The sequence below is a fragment of the Andrographis paniculata genome, unplaced genomic scaffold (genome assembly GCF_009805555.1).
Source record: "Andrographis paniculata isolate CXL003 unplaced genomic scaffold, ASM980555v1 Contig65END, whole genome shotgun sequence".
In the NCBI taxonomy this organism is placed as follows: domain Eukaryota; kingdom Viridiplantae; phylum Streptophyta; class Magnoliopsida; order Lamiales; family Acanthaceae; genus Andrographis; species Andrographis paniculata.
In genome coordinates this window covers 2,898,955-2,919,696 of record NW_026137601.1, presented here as the reverse complement: position 1 = coordinate 2,919,696, position 20,742 = coordinate 2,898,955, and the positions used below count along the sequence as shown (strand labels likewise).

General features: G+C 27.6%; 1 protein-coding gene across 1 annotated transcript; it reads right to left on the bottom strand.

The window, feature by feature from the left end:
- Positions 1–11,129: 11,129 nt before the first annotated feature.
- On the bottom strand, positions 11,130–18,377 carry LOC127262230 (pleiotropic drug resistance protein 3-like). The gene is made up of 24 exons (XM_051290820.1): positions 17,819–18,377; positions 17,591–17,714; positions 17,373–17,458; positions 17,200–17,284; positions 16,959–17,118; positions 16,355–16,431; positions 16,140–16,193; positions 15,953–16,043; positions 15,536–15,837; positions 15,183–15,464; positions 14,774–15,087; positions 14,533–14,693; positions 14,323–14,426; positions 14,070–14,223; positions 13,854–13,982; positions 13,712–13,785; positions 13,301–13,624; positions 12,933–13,223; positions 12,780–12,863; positions 12,558–12,691; positions 12,257–12,484; positions 11,994–12,165; positions 11,664–11,918; positions 11,130–11,584 (listed from the first exon to the last, which is right to left on the bottom strand). Exons 1-24 carry the CDS (start codon positions 18,160–18,162, stop codon positions 11,318–11,320), a joined length of 4,296 nt encoding a protein of 1,431 aa, XP_051146777.1. The 5' UTR covers positions 18,163–18,377; the 3' UTR covers positions 11,130–11,317.
- Positions 18,378–20,742: the final 2,365 nt, after the last annotated feature.

Here is a 20,742-nt window from a genome sequence, read left to right as displayed (position 1 = left end):
ATGACATCAGTATATAGTGATACTAAATTTACAATTTTATACCCAAATAGTACAATTAAAAATAATATTTTTTATCAATATATTAAATTATTGTATATGATAATATTTTAAATATTAAAAATATTAAATTATATATTGTTATTGTACCTAAAAAAATTCATATAATATTATATTATATCGATAAAATTAGAAAATTTTGATACTAAAATGTACTTCCTCCGTCTATATACAAAATATATATTTATTTTTGACGCGGTGTTTAAAAAATAATAATATTTTTATTATAGTGAGTAGTTAAAAGTAGTGTAATGACATTTTTGTCTTTGCTTTTTTTGTGTAAAAGTAATGATGTGGTGTAAAGTAAAGGTATTTGTGAAAAAAAAAATGAAGTATTTAACGTAATATCTACTTTGTAATTGGACACCCCAAAATAGAAATATATATATTTTCTAGCCGAATTGAGTATTATATATCAAATTTGTATAGTTTTTAATTATTTTTTATTATATATAATTTAAAATATAAATATATTATATTAAAATTTTAAGGGATTGGTGGGGGCAGGGGGCCTCTGTAATTCGGCCATTATATATATATTAAAATTTTAAGGGATTGTTTGGGGTTTTCAATTTTGAGTTAGGATTTGAATAATAAAATTTTTGAATTTGAATAGTTGTATGATGTGATATAAATAGGTGTTGATGTGATATTTTGAATGTAAAATTAATTTTTACTATAATATAAAAAATGAAAAATATGTGTTTGATTTGATATTTTTGGGGGAAAAAATGGGATAAATAGTATATTTAAAATCCAATCCCCCAAACAAACACAAAATAATGAATATATGTGGTATATTAATTAATTAATTTTTATTTTTTTTGTAAATGTGTATGTTGTTTTTCTTTTTTATAAAAAACAATATATATAAGCACAGGTGTGTTTGTTTTGTAAAATTATTTGAAAAAATATTTTTCTATGTGAGTTATATGGAATATAAAATTAATAATTGTGTGATATATTAATTTTTCAAAAAAAAATATGTATATTGATATTTTTTATGTTGTTTTTTCAGAAATTTTTATTAATTTTGAATTTTCATATTGAAAATTAAAATCTAATATATATATATATATTTAGGTTTGATTTTTTGTTGCCACGTGTTGGCCTATTGATTTTTTTTTAATTTTTTTTATTTATGAATATGTTACTATTTTTTTAATCGATGACAGAGGTTGTATTTTTTAAAAAAAATTTATCAAATGTATGACCCACGAATTAAATTTATAATTTTTTTAATTATATAATAATAATATTTTTACAAATTTCTGCATAGTGCAGGTGATCACTAGTTTATAATGTAAATTTCATTAATTAAATTAAAATTAAAATTTATAATGGAAATTTGAATGGGACCCATTATACTCATTTCCTAGCCTATCAATATTTTAAAAGCTTTATATTAAAAATTAAGTTTTTTATTTGAAAATTTTCAATTTTATTTTGAAATAATAATAAAAACCCAATATTTTTTTCGTCCAAAAAAGAAAGGACTTGTTTGTGTTCGCTATGAGATTAAAAAAATTTAATATTTCATTGGTAGTCAATGGACAAAAGATTTTTTTTACACTTGTGATTGTATTTTAATTAAAATATAAAAAATAGTAACATTTTTGTAATAATAATTAAAAATTAGGAATAATTTTATGATTATATGATAATTTATGAAAATAAAGCTATTAAATTGAGACGGACAGAAATAATAAAATATGACTATTGAATTGAGACTGATTAAGTAATTTTTTTATGAAAATTTATATTAATTTTAGAATTTATATGTAAAAAATTTAATTAATTATATATATATGTTTGTATACATTATAGTATTTTATTTGTATATAAAAAAATTTAAAAAAATATATTTATCTATTATATATTTCTATTGTTTTATTTAAAAAATATCCTATACTTTGTATATATTTGAAGATGTATTTTTAATATTTTATATGCATGGATTGTAAGATGTTAAACTAATTTGATTTCACATTTTATTTTATGATATTTTAATTTTGTTTTGATAAACCGTACGTATTACGGATTGTAAGCTAGTATTTTATATATCTATATTGTGTTATTTTGAGTAATTTTTTTAATATTTTATATGTGTTCTAGTTGTTGAAGAAAATATTTAAATTTAAAATTAATATTACATGCAATGACTATAGAAGAAATGATATATTATAAGTATAAAAAACGTAGCCAAACGCTAAGGATTTATTTCTTTATATTTCACTTATATTTTTTATATAGTTTTTAGAGCTACAATAACAACTATGAATATTATTGCTTAACAAATTAAAAGTGAAACATTCTTCATTTGCTCTTCATTCAGGGAAATTTGCATTTGTCATCGGCTGCAACAATTTTAAAACATATATTAGCAATAATCATGTAATATTATATTTTCACTTCATAATATTACGCAACAATATTATATTAGATAAAACTATAAACAAAATGTGAGAAAAAATAAAGATTAGAAGTTACATGGGTCAGTTGTTGTAAGGAAGCCAAGGCCTTTAGTACATTCCCCGGTAAGGCGATAGTATTTAGCCAAAGCCCACGAAGCATGTTGCAACAATACATTAGGTAGGTAGCAACTCCCGCCAACTTGTATTGGAGTACAATCATTTTTTCCACAAAAAAAATCTAAAAATCCTTGTAATTTACCAATGGGAGCACCCGTATCCGACATACACCACTTTTGAACCTAGACAAACATAAAATTTAACCAATTGTATTGTCAATATGTTTATATTAAACCATAATAAAATTGAATTTAAAAAAGTACGGCATATTTTATTTTCTTTTATATAATTATACTAGTTTTTATATTGTCAATTATATATAACTTGTTTAGTTTTACGAAAAATTGTTGACTTACAGCATTGATACGATGCAACGGTCTTTCAAATTCGTTGCAGAAACATAGTGAAAAACTCAATAGAACACCGAAAAGAAATGCAATGATTCTTTTACATTCCATGGCTCAAACCCTATATTTGTTCTTATTTAGTTGGTGATTTGTTATTGTATATGTCAATCTTTGCAAATTTTTGTGCTTTATATAATGATTGTGATGTGTAAAAATAATAAAAATCTAAGGGCTAATTTAAGAAAAATGAAATGAGTGTGATTATCCATATTTTAACTTTGTATTGACACACAAATGATTTTAATGCAATTAACATTTATTATCAAGATAAATGAATACATGTTTTTTTCCCTAATTCATAGTCTTGCTAAGAAATATTCTATGGAATAATGATCATAATTCATGTAACAATTGTCCCATAATTATTTATTAAATATATTGTCTTATTATTACCCATGTCTTTATTTATATATGAGTTAAGAAAATTAAGTGATATTTCTCATTCACATTATGTGATCAGTATTGATCTTTATTTACGGGATTATTTTCAAACAGACATAAAATTCTAAAATGATAAAAAAAATGTCAAATTCGAGACTAAAAACAGTTTATCTAAAAATTAATTATGAATATATAAGTACAAGATTGTTGTTTTGTGAATTTATTTGAAGATATTTTTTTACATGAGATATAAAAAATTGTATAAGTAATAGTATAAAAACAATGAATGTCTAATATATTAATTTTTTTAGAAAAATATGTATGCTATTTGTTTTTAGGAAATTATTATTAATTTTGAATTTTCATATTGAAAATTAAAATTTTTAATGGAAATTTCATTAATTAAATCATAAAATTAAAAAATATGTTAATAAAAGTTTTTTTTTTTTATAGAATATTTTATCATATACTCTTTATGTCCTACATTAAGTATCTACTTTACTTAATACACGATAATTTAGAAATCGTATAATTAATAAATAATTAAAAAATATTTAGTAATAAAATTTATATATTAATATTAAAATAACTAAATAATTTAACTAACAGTATAAAATAATATATTATAAAATTTTAAAATATAATTAAAATGCAATTAATTTCAAAAATATAAAAGAAATAAATTCTGTGAGATAAATTAAAATAAAATTAGTGTAAATTTGATATGGGGCGGAGGTCGTATATCCTATATTACATATATATTTGAGAATTTATGTGAGATTCATAATTCTCAATTCCTAATCTCTAGAAATTTTAAATATTTTATATTAATTATATCAATTGTTATGATTAAATAACTTCTTTTTTTAAAAAATATATATATATATATATACATTTCCAATCGACATAATATTTAATGTAGATTCTAAGTTTGATTTGTGAATACGGATGAGATTTAGTTTTTTTTTTTTTTTTTTTTTTTTTTTAAAACTTTAGTTTAATTGCAAAATATACTAGTTCGACATTTGTAAATTAATAGCATTGTAAATTTTCTTTGTTGACAAAAATAGTGCAAATCAAAGGCTTGAAATCAATAGACAGTGACTATCTAAACTTCAGAAAGTTTATTAATAGACTAAATTTTGTGTGTTTTCTCGAAGGTTTTTACCTTTTTAATATATTTTGAATTTATGAATTATTCATATATATATATATATAGTAATTTTTCTTTAAAAATATCTCTTCAAATATATTTTTTATCTCAGAAAATTTCACATTAAATATTAATTTTTTTCAATATTTTATAACTCTCAAAGTTCGCAAAATATTACATCGAGTACTATTTTTTAACTATTGAATAATAAAATTTTAGTATTTATTTGATGTAAAAAAAAAGAACATTTATTCAATTTGATCATTTTTGAGAAAAATTATAAACGTCAAAATATACTTAAAAACCTCAAACGAGCACAATAATATTTGTAACATGTCGATTATTTTTTTCATTAAATTAAAAGTTTAATTAGAAATCATTAATATTAATAATATATACTTAAAAAACTGTTAAATAAAGTATGAATATTATTAAGAAAAGTAACAAAAAATATAAAATATTAATGATGATTACATCATCATCGTTGTTGAAAGAGAAATGCTACTTTAAAATTTACATTTTGTATTTAATTGTGTAAGCTAGTATTTTATATATTTATATTTTGTTATTTTGAATATTTTTGAATATTTTATATATGTTATAGTTGTTGAAGAAAATATTTAAATGTAAAATTAATATTAAATGCAATGTCATTAAAAGAAATTATGTATTATAAATATAAAAAATATAGCCAAACGTTTAATGATTTATTTCTTTATTTTTTTCATTCCATCATCAACTTACATTTTTTATATAAATTTTAGAGGTACAAAAACAACAATTGAATATTATTTCTTAACAAATTAAAAGCGAAACATTCTTCTTTGTTCTTCATTCAGGGGAATTTGCATTTGTCATCGGCTGCAACAATTTTAAAACATATATTAGCAATAATCATGTAATATTATACTTTCATTTCATAATATTACGCAACAATATTATATTAGATAAAACTATAAACAAAATGTGAAAAAAATAAAGATTAGAAGTTACATGGATCAGTTGTTGTAAGGAAGCCAAGGTCTTTAGTACATTCCCCGGTAAGGCGATAGTATTTAGCCAAAGCCCACGAAGCATGTTGCAACAATACATTAGGTAGGTAGCAACTCCCGCCAACTTGTATTGGAGTACAATCATTTTTTCCACAAAAAAAATCTAGAAATCCTTGTAATTTACCAATTGGAGCACCCGTATCCGACATACACCACTTTTGAACCTAGACAAACATAAAATTTAACCAATTGCATTGTCAATATGTTTATATTAAACCATAATAAAAATGAATTTAAAAAAGTGCGGCATATTTTATTTTCTTTTATATAATTATACTAGTTTTTATATTGTCACTTATTTATAAGTTTTCAATTTTACGAATAATTGTTATCTTACCGCATTGATATGATGCAACGGTCTTTCAAATTCATTGCAAAAACATAGTGAAAAGCTCAATAGAACACCTAAAAGAAATGCAATGATTCTTTTACATTCCATGGCTCGATCCGTATATTTGTTTTTATTTAGTTGCTGATTTGTTATTGTATATGTCAATCTTTACAAATCTTTATGCTTTATATAATGATTGTGATGTGTAAAAAGTAAATAATAATAATAATCTAAGGCTAATTTAAGAAAAATGAAATGAGTGTGATTATCCATATTTTAAATTTTTATTGACACACAAATGATTTTAATGTAATTAGCATTTACTATCAAGATAAATGAATTCATATTTTTTTGCCTAATTCATAGTCTTGCTAAGAAATATTCTACTGAACATTTATCACAATTCATGTAACAATTGTGGCATAATTAATTATTATTATTATATATATATATATATATATTGTCTTATTGTTACGTAGGTGTTACCCAGGTCTTTGTTTAAAAAAAAAAGAAAAAAATAAAAATTGAGTATTTACGTAATTTTAATAGGTGTTAAATGTAATATTTTATATAAAATATAGATTGTTGATATAATATTTTAAATTGAAAATATGTATTATGCAATATGTTTTTTTTCTTTTTTTTTTTTAAAAAATACTATTGATAAATGATGTTAAACTCAAAAAAAAAAATAAAAATGTAAATATCACTATGATTATTGTAAAAATGTCATTTTACTTATTGTAGCACACCTAATAATATTAATTTATTATCTATATATTTAAATAAAAAATTTAAATTATATTTTTTATTGATATCACATGTTGCACCAAAATACAAAAAATTTCAAATCACGACCACAAGTTTACCGGTCAAACCATGTATCTAAATAAAATTTTAATAGTATAAGATTTTATAATAAAAAACTATATTTTTTATTTAGAACTATACAAATTGAAAAGTAAAAAAAAAAAAAAATTGAATTAATTTAAATCATGTCTTCATTTTCAAATAAAATTGAATACAAATTTTATATATTAATTGTGAATTGAGTTATTAGGTATGAATTATTATTATTATTTTTTTTATAACATAAAAATCTGCAATCACTTATTTTTCGAGTGCTATGGATAAACCGTCAACCGAATCTATCATATATGAATTGTTTTTTTTTTTTTTTTATCAGAAAGATCAAGAAATTTATAAATAAATAAATAAAATAATAATAGTTAAATACATATACACCGGACATACCCGAAAAACAATCAACTCAAAAGATGAAATATAAAATAAAGAGGCTTTTGTTTAATATTGGAAATACAAACCTAATGAACTATGCTAAAAGGATTTTGGACTCCATTAAATGTAAATGGACTAGGGCTTTGGAAATGTGTGGGCTTGGGTTCATACTAATCTATATTATACTCCATATCAAAAAATTTTAAAATTTAAATTTTTTTTCTGAAGTTTTTTATTTGGAAAATTGCATAAATTATAAAATTTTGAAATTAAAAAATAATAACAATACTAGTTTTTTTATGAAAATTTATATTAATTATGGAAATTTTATGTTGAAAAAATTATTATGGAAATTTCAGGTTTGTTCACTCAATTTATTTTTTGTTGCACAATTCCTATAAATATTATAAAGATACAATCTATACATATTAACAAAAAATATATATATTACATAAAATACTGTTTTTGATATTACCCATATAATTATTCATACTTAATATATATAAAAAATTATATATATTTATACAAAAACACAAAGTGAACACTGACATTAAATTTGAAATTTTAAAATTAAAAAATATATATATATATTACTAGAAGTTTTTCTTCATAGAAAATCTTATTATTTATATATATATATATATAATTCATCCATTCCAAAACAATAGACTCAATTAGTCATTTTCGTCTGTTTTAAAACAATAGTTTCATTTTCATTTTTGGTAACTAACTCTCCACAATTTTATAAAATTATCACAACTTTTTCAAAATAATCACATAAAGTATAAAGTAAGACATTTTGATTTTTCAAAAATACTTTTATACTCAATATCAAGATAATACTAATATTTTTTAATTCTCGTGTCCATCCAAAATATTCTTATTGTTTTGGAATAGAAGAAATATATTATATCATATCATATATTAAGATTATTTTTATAACTTTATTTTAAAAATAAATAAATTTATGTATTTATATAATTATGGCCATCGAAAGGACTTCTAAACTTCACCGATTCTCTCCATCTCTGCCCTCACCTGATTCTCTATCGAAACTCACCAAAAATGCTCACGGGCCGGGGTTGTTCTTGTCTCTCTCCCCGTGTTCTTCACCGATTTCTTTTTTTTTTTTACTTTTTTTTTTATGGTATATTACACCCTAAACCCCCTATTCTATGTCCAATGAGATTCGCAAACCAACTAACAAACTCATTAAGGATTGGACTTAGGGTTTGGACGAGGGAATAGGACGATCCGGTGAGTCGGGCTAAGGTCTAAGCCAACATCTGTGTGTAATTACTTCATACATAATAATCACTGACTCTTGTTTCGGAATGTCACAGTATATAGACATTCCTTGCAAATTTCAAAATTTTTGAAAATTTCTACTCATTGAAATATTATTATTTATGTCCCTTCATTTTCTTTACTAGGATATATGATGCCTCAGGTCCTCCCAGATTTGATTTGGATTGCACTTTTTGTTGTTTATTTATGAGTTAGTAAATCATGTCTTCTCTCTATTATTTCATAAATTTTATTTCATGTACTTCCTTATTGGACCATGTTTTGAAGATCACGACTGAGTCTTTCTCTAATTGCGAACCGGCGAGCCAAAAAAAAAAAAAAAAAATTTATCTGAAATCCGTCGATAACAGGAACATCAGCGAAAAAATGAAAAAAAATATATATAGAAGAAAAAAAGAGATAGATTGAAACAGAGTTTAATGAAACATTAATTTTCTTTTTGAAATTTATATATATATATATATTATATTTTATTTATTTTTTAATTAATAATTTCATATATCCATTTTTTAACGAATTTCGCGATCGAAATTCAATTTTATTTTTACCAAACATTCGTTTATATCCTTAAACAAGCTTAAACCGATTTGAATTGACCCAAATTCACAATAACTTTCGTTTAGTAGCTCTAAGGGTCTCATTTACTTTTTACATATTGATCTTTGAATATTAATTATTATATCAAAACGTAATACAAATTAAGAAAAAAGTTGCAAAAATACTTTCATTAGTGTCTTATAATACTAATAAAAGAATATTTGTAAAAAAAAATATTTTTAATGTTAAATACAATGATGTAAAAAGTAAATATGACTCTCGGAGGTGGTGTGAGTAATATTTTTTGCAAAATTTTTTATTGATAAATATTGCTAGAAATTCTAATGTATATATACACGCTGAAAGTGTATAAAAATTACAAGAATACTTCATAATAACAGCAATCATATATATATATATATAAATATATTATTATTATTATAGTATTCCTTATTCAATAGTTTTTTACATACATTGTATTGTATTATTGTGAAAGTATAGTTTTTTACAATTTCAATTTGAGAAAAGAAGATGAAAGACGGTCTGTCCGAAAGTTCAAAAAGCAAGGACTGAAGGAGGGTAAATAAAAGGTGATGCAGGTTTGATCGAATTGCTGGGGGCAGGTGTAAGATAAAGAAGTGTAGAAGATTAAAAATAAATAAAAAATATATATATAATTAGAAATTAAAATTTAATTTTAAAATTAAATAAAATAATTACGAAGAAAAAAAAAGTAAAAATTAAAAGTTAAAATTTAATTTTAAAATTTAATAATAACAATAGATAATATTTAAAATATAGGTCCTCTATTAATCAGGGCCCTGAGCAGTTGCTCACCCTACTCCTGCTATGAGCCGCCCCTGTTCGTGACAAGTTCACGTGAGAAACCAAATTATTTGATTGAAAACAAAGACTTCAGAGTCCCAGTATTAGGTTCGACCGGAGGTTTACTCAGTGCATGCTTTTGAATAACGATTGCGGATTCCTACGTCATTATAAAAAAAAATTAAAAAAAAAAAAAAAAAACCTGCTAAAACCTTGTAAATCTGAATATGTTAAACCCAAGTTTGGAATGCAATAATTTTAAATTTATTGAATAATTTTTAATTGTTTAACTCTAGTTTTAAGTGTTTATAAATTTGCTTGTGTTTGATTTGATTCTATTTCTTTTTATTCATAATTTTCCTTTTATGCATTAATCTTCATTCACATACTATATAACAATATATTTTTATTAGTTATATTAATATATTTTTTGAGTAAATTATAAATTTACTTTTATGAAGTTAATAATTAAAATAATTATTTATTTATATGTAAAATATTTATTTTTGTTAAAATAAATACAAAACAGAAAATATTAATATTATTAATTTGTATATATTCTATAACGTTAATTTTTTATTAAAATAAATGTATTAAAAATGATTTAATTATAATTAAAAAAAGTAAATTAATAAAAAATTACCTTAATAAAAATAAATATTCATATTTTTTAATAAAAATATATTAATTTTCTTACAAAATATTTAATAAATAATAATAATAAATATTTTAAAAATTCTATACACCAAAAGAAACACAATTAAATATTTTAAAAATAAAATATATAATATCTTTAATTTTTATGTTTGAAATATAAAATGATAAAAACAAACAGCACAAATAATAACTAATATATTTAGTTAGTCAAATTTGCAAATTTAATTAAGTAATAGCTAATTGTTAAATACTCTTTTTATATTTAGAAGATGTCGGGATGTATTATTTTTTTAAGAAAAAAAAAAAAAAATAAATCAATCTTAATTTAGAGAATTGTAAAAAAGGAAAAAAAAAATAATAATAATAAATGATTAAAACGTACACAATATAATAAATTAAATCAATTAAATCTTAATTTCAAATTTTGGGTACGTACCATTGATGAACCATATATTACATTGCATGCACAACTTTCATTGCTTACATTCATTCATTTCCACGGATCAAAATTTTGAACCAAATTAATCATCAACAACATATAGTTTTTTTGAAATTTTGGAATTTTGAAAAATAAATAAAAAAATTAGTACTTGATTTAATGTTTTGTAAAAAAAAAAAAAAAGAAAAAAAATTATTGTATTTAATGCGATATTTTTCTAAAATTAATAATGCGAAATGAATAAAAGTGTGTTTAGTAAACAAAGCCTGAAGTTGCAGAATTACCGAACTCTTTTGTTTCTTAATTAGTTGTTCCATAGAAAAATGCCGAAGAAATAATCGAGAGCTCGACAACTGCAACTTCGTCGTCGTAATGCCAGTTAGGGAGCCGATGAAAGTGTTCACCTGCTTTGAAAGTTAAACTTCCCGATGCAATAAGCAAACACAGAGGCGAAGATAATCGGGTACAGAATCAGCATAACAGCAACGAGAGGCAGACGGTCATAGCCATACCCGAAGTAATCGTTCAAGAACGCCGCCACTGTCTTCGTCTCTCCAAACACTTCGATCTCTGTCTCCACGTCACCATACTGCGAAGTGAGCAGCCCGTTCAACGACCACGAAGTCGGCGCAAGATAATATAACCATATCCACCACGCCGGGATTTGCTGCGAATCGATATGTTAGAACATACTTTAATACGAATGTGTACTTTTTGTTAAATTTTTTCTTCGAACAAGTGTTTACCGGATGAGGAATCAAGAATCCCGCAAATAGGTTGACTGTCGTAATGAAAGCGTGTCTCAAAATGGCGGCCATTGGCAAGCTCGGGGTGATGGAGATCAGCATCATCCCGGCGTAAGTGAAGTAGGAGAGTGTGCAGAACACGGTGTACAAGTACCAAAACACCTTGTCCGCAGACCTGTGGTATCCGATCATCGGATAGGTAATCGCCGTGAATGTCAAAGCTTGTGCCAAGAGGTATGGAATCTCGATTACCACCTGTTCGAGTAACGCAAACTGTGAGTTTCGATCGAGAGCTGGCGAATCAACCATTTTGAAATAACGACGTTTTACCTGTGCGATTGAATAAGCCCACGAAGCGTACATCCCAGCGAACCTTTCTCTATAGACAACGGTTCGTTCTTTGCTGACATACGGCATAATCGAAGAAGCATTGATGAAGCCACAGTAGATGGTCGTGTTGTACATCGAGCCCAACACAGTGAATAGACTCTGCTGATTATGACTAGCAAAATAACAGAAATACCGATGAATGTATAGACTTATTATAGAAAAAACATGAATGAAACTCAAGATTTTGCGGAAAATGTACCTACATTTTCTTGCCTTGATCCCTAAACAGAAAGGCGTAGAAGAACGCTGCAAAGAGGAAAAGAGTCAAGCGCATCAAGTTGTACGAGGGGCTTCGCCAATACGACCAATGCTGCTTCCATAGGCAGCTTTTGAACTGTCCCCAGCCGCTTTGCGCGTAACGGGTTGCAAAATTCAAGTCCTTCGAACCAGGCGGCGCAATGCTTAGTTTTCGGATGAGTTCTTTGTTAGTCCTTCAGAAAACAGAACATAATATTATAGAACGATTAAAATAGGTAACATTTAAGGAGATACTTGTCGACTTACTGCTGCAAAGTAGAGTTTTTGTAAATCTCGGCAAAGTCTATCCCGAGCATGGCTTCTGAGGATGGGGAAGTGACCTCCAACATCCATGTAGCTGGATTATAATTATCTCGAATCTTTGGCACACCAGGGATACCCTGTGAAAATAATAAACAGCAACGACAAATAAGATTTTTTTTGATCATGTAAATTTCGACATGCTCATTCATTGATGGTGAGTCTTGCCTCGAAATATTTGATCACTTCGGACGAGCGCCAACCTAAGGGTCCATAGTAGATCATACGGCCGCCAGTTTTCAAAAGTAAAAGCTGTAGTTACGGAAGATACATTAGCAACGTATTAAGAAAACTATAATCAAGAAACTAGTCGCGGAATACCTCATCAAATGCTTCAAAAATGTCGAAGCTAGGCTGGTGAATGGTACAGACGATTGTTCTGCCAGTAGTTGCAATGTTTTTTACCGCGCGCATGACAATTACTGCTGCCCGACCATCCAGTCCAGTTGTGGGCTCATCCATAAAGATGATTGAGGGGTTAGCAACAAGTTCGACAGCTATTGTCAGTCGCTTCCGTTGCTCAGTTGACAGACCATCAACTCCAGGCAAGCCAACTAAGGCATCTTTTATGCCATCCAGTTCGATGGTTTCAAGGACTTCTCGTACAAATTCCTGCAAGACATGCATAAATCTGAGTTAAAGAACTTTTCTAAAAGCCTAAAGTGGGATTGAGTCCTCAGAAACTATACATATTTTGTCGTTGCATTGATGTGTGGATCCAGACGTAGCCATGCAGAAAAGATAACAGATTCCTCCACGGTAATTTGGGGGGAATGAATGTCGGTTTGCTCGCAGTAACCTGAAATTCTAGCAAATGTACTTTGAACTTTAGGATACCCTCCAATGTTTATTTTTCCTTGTACATTGCCAATATTTTTTCTGCCAGAAAGAATATCAAGAAGGGTTGTTTTTCCAGCTCCGCTGACGCCCATGAGTGCTGTAAGGACACCCGGCCTGAATGCACCCGTGATATCATATAGAAGCTGAAGCCCTTTCTGATGCTTCTTCGTTGCCTGAGGGGAAATAAGGGACCAAAATAAAGCATATGTTCCGAAGTACAGCCATGAAAATTTGAATTTTCAATCACTTTCCAAGTTTACCATGGGAGTGTCGATGAAGTACTGTATATCTTGAAACACCATACTTAGAGGTTCAAAGGGCAAAACCATTTTTCCTGCAGCATATGCAAAACACATCAGTTTATTGAAGATCTTATAACAAAAATGAAGGGAAGTTGTAAACCTTTATGAGAAGTTTCTTTAGGAGGAGAATGTGTGGATGGTTCCTCTGCTTTAGCATTGCTTTCTGATTCTACACTTCCTAATAGCTTAGAAAGCTGTTCAGATGAAATGATAGCACGAGAACGAGCAGCTGGTGCGATTGCAAGTGGTGTTTAGAAATCAAAGCATCGATCATTAACTTATTATGAAGACTACACAGCAGCAGTAGTGTTCTTACTCTTCAAGAAAGTTAAAGCTAGTGTAAACCCAATGTTGAAGACAACAACAAAACCAAGCAGTGCACTGAGTGATAACCAGAAAAAATTTGGACCGTAGTTTAGACCTCGGCTTTCAAGTGTTTGATGCCCCACTGTTGTATTCCCAGGGAGCTCCTACAAACAATAAGAATCGAGCACGCAACAAATATTATTAACCTTAAAGGTAACGACAAAAAAGGTATGGAATGTGTAAGACAAATCAATTTGAAACACCTTTTGCCATCTTGGAGCAAGGAACTCATTAGTTGAAAGTCCTATCTCCACGTACGAAAATGGAGAAACCCAAAAGATCCATTTTAACCAGACAGGCATAGATGCTGTCAAGAAGTCACTTCTTAAGTTGTATTTTAAGAGTTTTTCTACACATGATAAACATGCAACAACTTCTAAGTAAGACCGAAAATAAAGAAAAAAATTACATACGCATTGGGATCAGGAAGCCACTGGACAATATATTGATTAACACAGCCAAAATACCAGCTGCTGTTGTTGCAGCCACAGTCTGGAAGAAAGATGCTAAACAATAGAACATTGATACTGAGGCCAGGTGTCCTCCAAATATTAGCATCATGCAACGGAAAAATCTGAAAATGTCGGCAGTATTATATTATAGCAGACTATGAAGTATATGTTGTGATGAATGATTGAGCAGAGATCAACTAACCTCCCCACCTCAGGGGTAAACCCGATGGTATAATAAGTGAGAACAGTCCATACTAAAGCTTTTAAAAATGACATAGGAATCTTTAGAATGGCAACTGGAATTGCATATGCCCATGCAGGATAAAAGTACAGGTCCCTTTGTTTGTAGAAACCCGGAAGTCGTGAAGTTGTCAGGAGGATCTCTGTCAACCCATCAGCGATAATAATGATAATAGAATAGAACATAGCACCTAAGTAATAATTGGCGTGTCGAAGATCAACACGCATTTGTGTTCGTAGGAAAACAGTCATTGTCACAGCTGCAGTGATGACCATCTGCAGAGGAATTATGTTTCAGCAATGGAGAAACCAAGTTGGGATCATTCATAATTCACGAAAAGAAAGATAACCTCATTTAACGAGCTACTGACCTGAGTAGCTTTGAATGTGTGAATGAAAGAGTTTCTTTTCATGAGAAGGAATTCCCGGGACATACATGATCTAAAAAGATCCCACTTAGAAAGGGAATATCTTCCGAAGGTGATCGCATTTTTATGTCCCTTCAACTTATCAAATGGCACAGAAAGATCTGCATTAAGTTTTTCCCCATGCTTAAACTCCTTATATTTGCGGGAAAACATGTCGACAGACACATATCTGTACGGAGCCCCAGTGTCGTGCCAATATTGTTCTTGATCTTTCCTTGACATAACCTGAAAACCAATTAGCTATTCAAACATTGAGAGACGAAATAAAGACCAAAAACTCTGTTTAAAGAACTTGCCTCCTGGAGAAAATCAGCAACTCCTTTCCTTTCAGGACAATTAAATCCACAAATCCTAAAAAACTCCAAAACATCGCATCGAGGTCCATGATAAACAACTTTTCCCTCTCCCATCAGAATGATTTCATCGAACAGATCAAAGGTCTCTGGCGCAGGCTGGAGAAGTGAAACCAGTATGGTAAAATCTGTGATGTGGGCCATCTGCTGCAGGCAGCTAATAATTTGATACGTAGTTGAGCTGTCTAGGCCGTTTGAGATTTCATCCATGAACAAAGCTTTTGTTGGCCCAACAATCATCTCACCTGCATTGAGTTATTGTTTGAACACACCCAACCTTGCTTATGTTGAAAGCATATATATTTTAAACATAGAAGCACAACTTGAAGTTTGACATGTAAAAACTTGGCATTCAAATACCTGTTGTCAGTCTCTTCTTCTGACCACCAGATATACCTCTTCTCATCTCATCTCCGAGCACTGTGTCAGCGCATATATCAAGTCCAAGAATCTGAAATGCACAGGAAGAATATGGAAACTGTCAACACAAGGTGGTGCTCTATTAAATGAAATGTGATTTAGTTGCTGCATCCAGCAAGTGAGATACTTTCAGTATGTAGTCTGTCTGAAGTGTAGTTTTTTGTCCCTCCACAGAAATAGCCTGTTCAAACGAAGATGCATTAGGAAATCATAACATAAAAAAAAAAAAAAAAAAAAAAAAAAAAAACAAGGCATATCTGTTCAATTATTGTTGGATCAAATGAAATATTGCTAATACATGGGAAACACAACCGAATATTTGGTGAGATTCAATCAAAGCACCTTCATGTAAGCATCTATATCGGCATCCGGAACAATTTGAGCTTCTTTCTCCCTCCTGATGACCTCAGCCATAATTTCTTCAAAGAAAGAAGAGTACAACATGGTTGCCAATCTAGCATAGCGTTACTAAGTATTCAACTCTAAAATATTAATACTATTGCGGGATGACTAGTATTTAAAAATATACATATAAAAATTATTATATATTTAAATTTTCAATAAAAGCGCATAAGAAAATTTCTATAGATTAATCTTATAATTATCATTCAAACCAATAAAATTGCAAAATATAATCACAATTCACAGATATAAACAAAAACAATTAGATCACAACCATTTTAAAAGATATATTCAACTCTTGTATGAATATTGTTAATATTCTCTTTTTCGTCATTTTCATTCATTTCTTTCATTCTATGTTCTTCTTATTGTACAATGTTCTTTTTCTTTCTAAAGTTAGAAGTAGCTATTATTAGTATACTCTATATTTACAAAATAATGAAGATAATATTATATTATGAAATCTAATATAATATGGAGTACATCATGCTATAGTAAACAAACATTTGAATAGAAAATCCACTTTCTGTTCTTCCATGCATACCTGCTCTGCCGCCAATACCCTGACAAAGAGAAGCAAAATCTAGTGTTTCTCGGACAGTCATTTCAGGTATATGTAGATCATATTGGCTTATATAAGCCGAAGTTTTTTGAGGCACAAACTCATCAAGTGAATATCCATTGTATGAGATCTCTCCAGAAACCTGTTGCAGTGTAGCAAAGCAGCTCTAAAACCAATCAGAGCACATAATACAACATAGGATTAAAGAAAATGAAGACCTTGCCTTGAGTGATTTGTCTAAATTCCCAGATAGAGCTTTCAACAGTGTAGTCTTCCCACACCCAGGGGGGCCAAGTAGTAAAGTAAGTCTGTGAATCACAAGAAATATAGCAAAAAGTGCAAGAATTAGTCAAGAAATTAAGACTGGAAAACCTTAACAAAAGATTACATGTTTACCTTCCTGGCTTGATGATACCATTCACATCATTAATAATGCTGATGTGAGTCTCCTTCCGTGGCAGCCCCGGCAATCTCGTGATATTCTATCGAGCAAAATGAAATGCATAAATAAATCAAAAGGGGACAGAACATGGTTGTTAAATAGAACGTGAACTAGAAAGAATTCATAAACATAAATGTATCTTGCGTTTAACTAACTTATAAGCATGGCTCACCGAAATCAAGCTTTTGAGAGAGTTCCAAAGGGTCGGGAGAGGCTTCCCGTAAACGACCTCGCACTCGGCTTCCACACGCAGATTCGAATACCTAATCTCTATTGTTGGCAGCTCAACTCCAACTCTACATCAGCATCAATATATATTATATACTATAAGCCTTTGAATGCAGCACCAAAAGTAATAATTAATTAATGGATTTACAGAATCGATTCAGATGATTCTTACTTATCTATTCGTCTCCTCATGTTGCGCAGCAGTTTGAGATTGTCGTGCTCAATGTGCTTGATGAGCTTCTCGATGAACATATGCTTCTCAGAGGAATCAAGTTTGGTAACATCGAACACCTTTTTCCCTTTAGGTTTTTCCATTTCTTCATCATCGCCGCCGTTTTCATCAAACAAAGAAGTTCTCAGCCGCTCCAATGTCGGCAACCTATCAATGGCCGCCCACTGCGACGCCGTCTGCTCGTCAGAGCTCGCCGCCGAATCGGTGCGGTGGAAGGAAGACCCCAAGCTTCCACTGACCTCCGATACATCGATTCGGAACGAGTCTGTGTCGAACTGGTTCATTGCAAGGTGTGTTGATTATCTGCAGATTTATGGAAGTTGAGACGACGACGACAACGACACACAGCGGCAGCACTGCAGCACTCGCGTCGGCTGTAAATGCATCGAATGAAGTGTTCCGTTGGCGAGGAGTCGTGTCCGCCATTGTTATATATATAAAAGTGGTGGTGCAGGTGCTCGCCGGCGATTGAGGTCAGAATTCCGTTCCCACGACTTCTCTTCCCGACAGGACAGTAACGCGAATCACATGGAATGATATATGAATAAAATAATATGCTTCCATGTTCATCCAATCATTTACTTAAAACGAGAGATTTTTTTTTTATGTTTTGAAGTTTTGTAATTTTAATAATAATAATTTGATACAATATTTTGTCAAAAATATATAAAATATATATAATTAATATGATATTTTTTAAAATATATGTAAATTGAGAGAAATATTAGTTGTCTTAAATAAAATTGAAGTTTTTGTTTATAATTTCAAACTTATTTTTGTATTATTCATTTTGTCCTGTTATTAATAAAAAAAAAATACTCTTTCCGTCCTGCAGCAAGCAAGGTTGTACTTGTATTATTTTTGTATTATTTTTACTAATATATTTTTAATTATCTAGTAATTATATTTTTTTTAAATTTCAATGTCTAACACATAATGTGAGACGAATGGAGTAACATACAATAATAACAATATAGATTATCCAGCATGTATTGTCTATTATATTTATTGTATTAATATATTTTGTGTGTTTGAATTTAATTGTAATATGTGTTATGTGAATTATTATTATTATTATTATTATTATTATTATTTGTGCTATAAATATTGTATTATCTATAAATACTAAGAGTGTATTTATTTTATGAAATTATTTTGAAGAGATGTTTTTTTAATGTGAAATATAGTAATTATGTAGGTAATATAAAAATAATATATATTTATAATAATATATTAATTTTTAAAAAGAATATAAATATATATATATTTTTTTTTACAAAAAGAACACATTCAACATAGTAACAATTGTGATATATATTTTGATTATATTTTAATTTTTATTTAAATTGTAATTTAATACATATTTTATACTCTCTCTCGTCTTATATTTTTATTTTCTTTTGTTCCAAAATAATTGTCTCGTTTCTCTATTTAGTAACTGTGATCCCTATTTTATAACAAAATTATTTATAATTTTTCAAACTACCCCTAATTATTACTCTAACCTACTTTTTAAAATTTCTCAAAAAATAAGAATACTTTAATCTTTTGCATTTTAGTCTTTATACTTAAAATTCTTCATGAATATTATAAATAAAACAACAACTACTAATAATAATAATAATAATAATAATAATAATAATAATAGAACATTTGTTGCTTATTAATTATAATATGTTTGGTACGATTTGTCATTTGATCTCAAAGATCAGAAGATATATTCTATTTGACTAAAACGAGTGTGTAACGTGTTACGATTACGAAATTCGCTATTTTATTGTTTATTTATTTAATAATATTAAAATAATTTACATTTTATTTATGTATTTATAGTCAACTTTAAACAATGAGTAACAAATTTTATTACTCCTTCAGTTCTAAAAGTATATTTGCACGGTTTTTTTAGGTAATTGTCTTTGTTTTTAATTGTACGGCAGAGATTAAAAGTAATAAATGAATGAAAGATAAAAAAAATATAAAGTTTATGTTTAAAAAATAAAAGAGGACAATAGTAGTTGGACGTCCCAAATATAGAAAAGCAAGACATTAGTTTACGAACGAAGAGAGTATTATTTTTATTGTGACGTGGACAAATATGTTCCAGGTAAGCCTCTGTCCAAATTTAACAACTTACAGATTAAGTTTGAAAAATTTAAAAACGTAGAGAAATAATAGTATTTTATTAGTCCATTTTACATGATGATTGTTCCATGCGTGGCCAGATGACAAAAATAACAATTTTTGTAAATATATAGAATAGATTTTATGAACAAAATAAATAAAAGATAAAAGTGATAATTTAGTATACATGAAGTATATTTTTTTGCAATTGGCTAGACAAACAATACACAGTTTTTTTTTTTAATTTAATTTCTTTTGTTTTAATAATAATTTAAACTATATTTTGTGAGAAAAAAAATAATGCATATTCATATAAAATTGTAATAATTGCATGGTAAAAAATACCTAAAAGCTAAATTTCAAAAAAGAAACAAATTTTAAAGGTGTATTCGGCATAGAAATATCACTAACACATTTTCATTCATTCGGCACTGTTCATTTTTAAAAAAAATATTACATCAAATATATTTTTTTTTTCACAAAATATCGAATCAAAGATTAACCGTTTACTTTTTTTCCAAACTTTCAAAATTTCAAAAACTTCTATCTAAACAAAACCTATGTTTCTATTGGATGTTGTACTTGTTATAATTTCTTTACCTTCAAAACTAATAAATTAAAATATATTTTCTATTATAAATATTACTTTCTTCTTCATTCAAATTTATATTTAGTACACTATTTTTTTAAAAAAATATTTTTTATTATAAAAGATAAAATGTAACAATTATTATTTATTTTTA

Bases quoted from the DNA above. Each gene is read 5' to 3' on its own strand.
- LOC127262230 (XM_051290820.1), bottom strand. From the start codon at position 18,162: ATGAACCAGTTCGACACAGACTCGTTCCGAATCGATGTATCGGAGGTC. The intron at 16,432-16,958 runs GTATGCATGGAA...CTTTCTTTGAAG, and splicing joins GGGTATTGGCGGCAGAGCAG to AAATTATGGCTGAGGTCATC. The intron at 13,625-13,711 runs GTAAACTTGGAA...ATTTCCCCTCAG, and splicing joins ACTTCATCGACACTCCCATG to GCAACGAAGAAGCATCAGAA.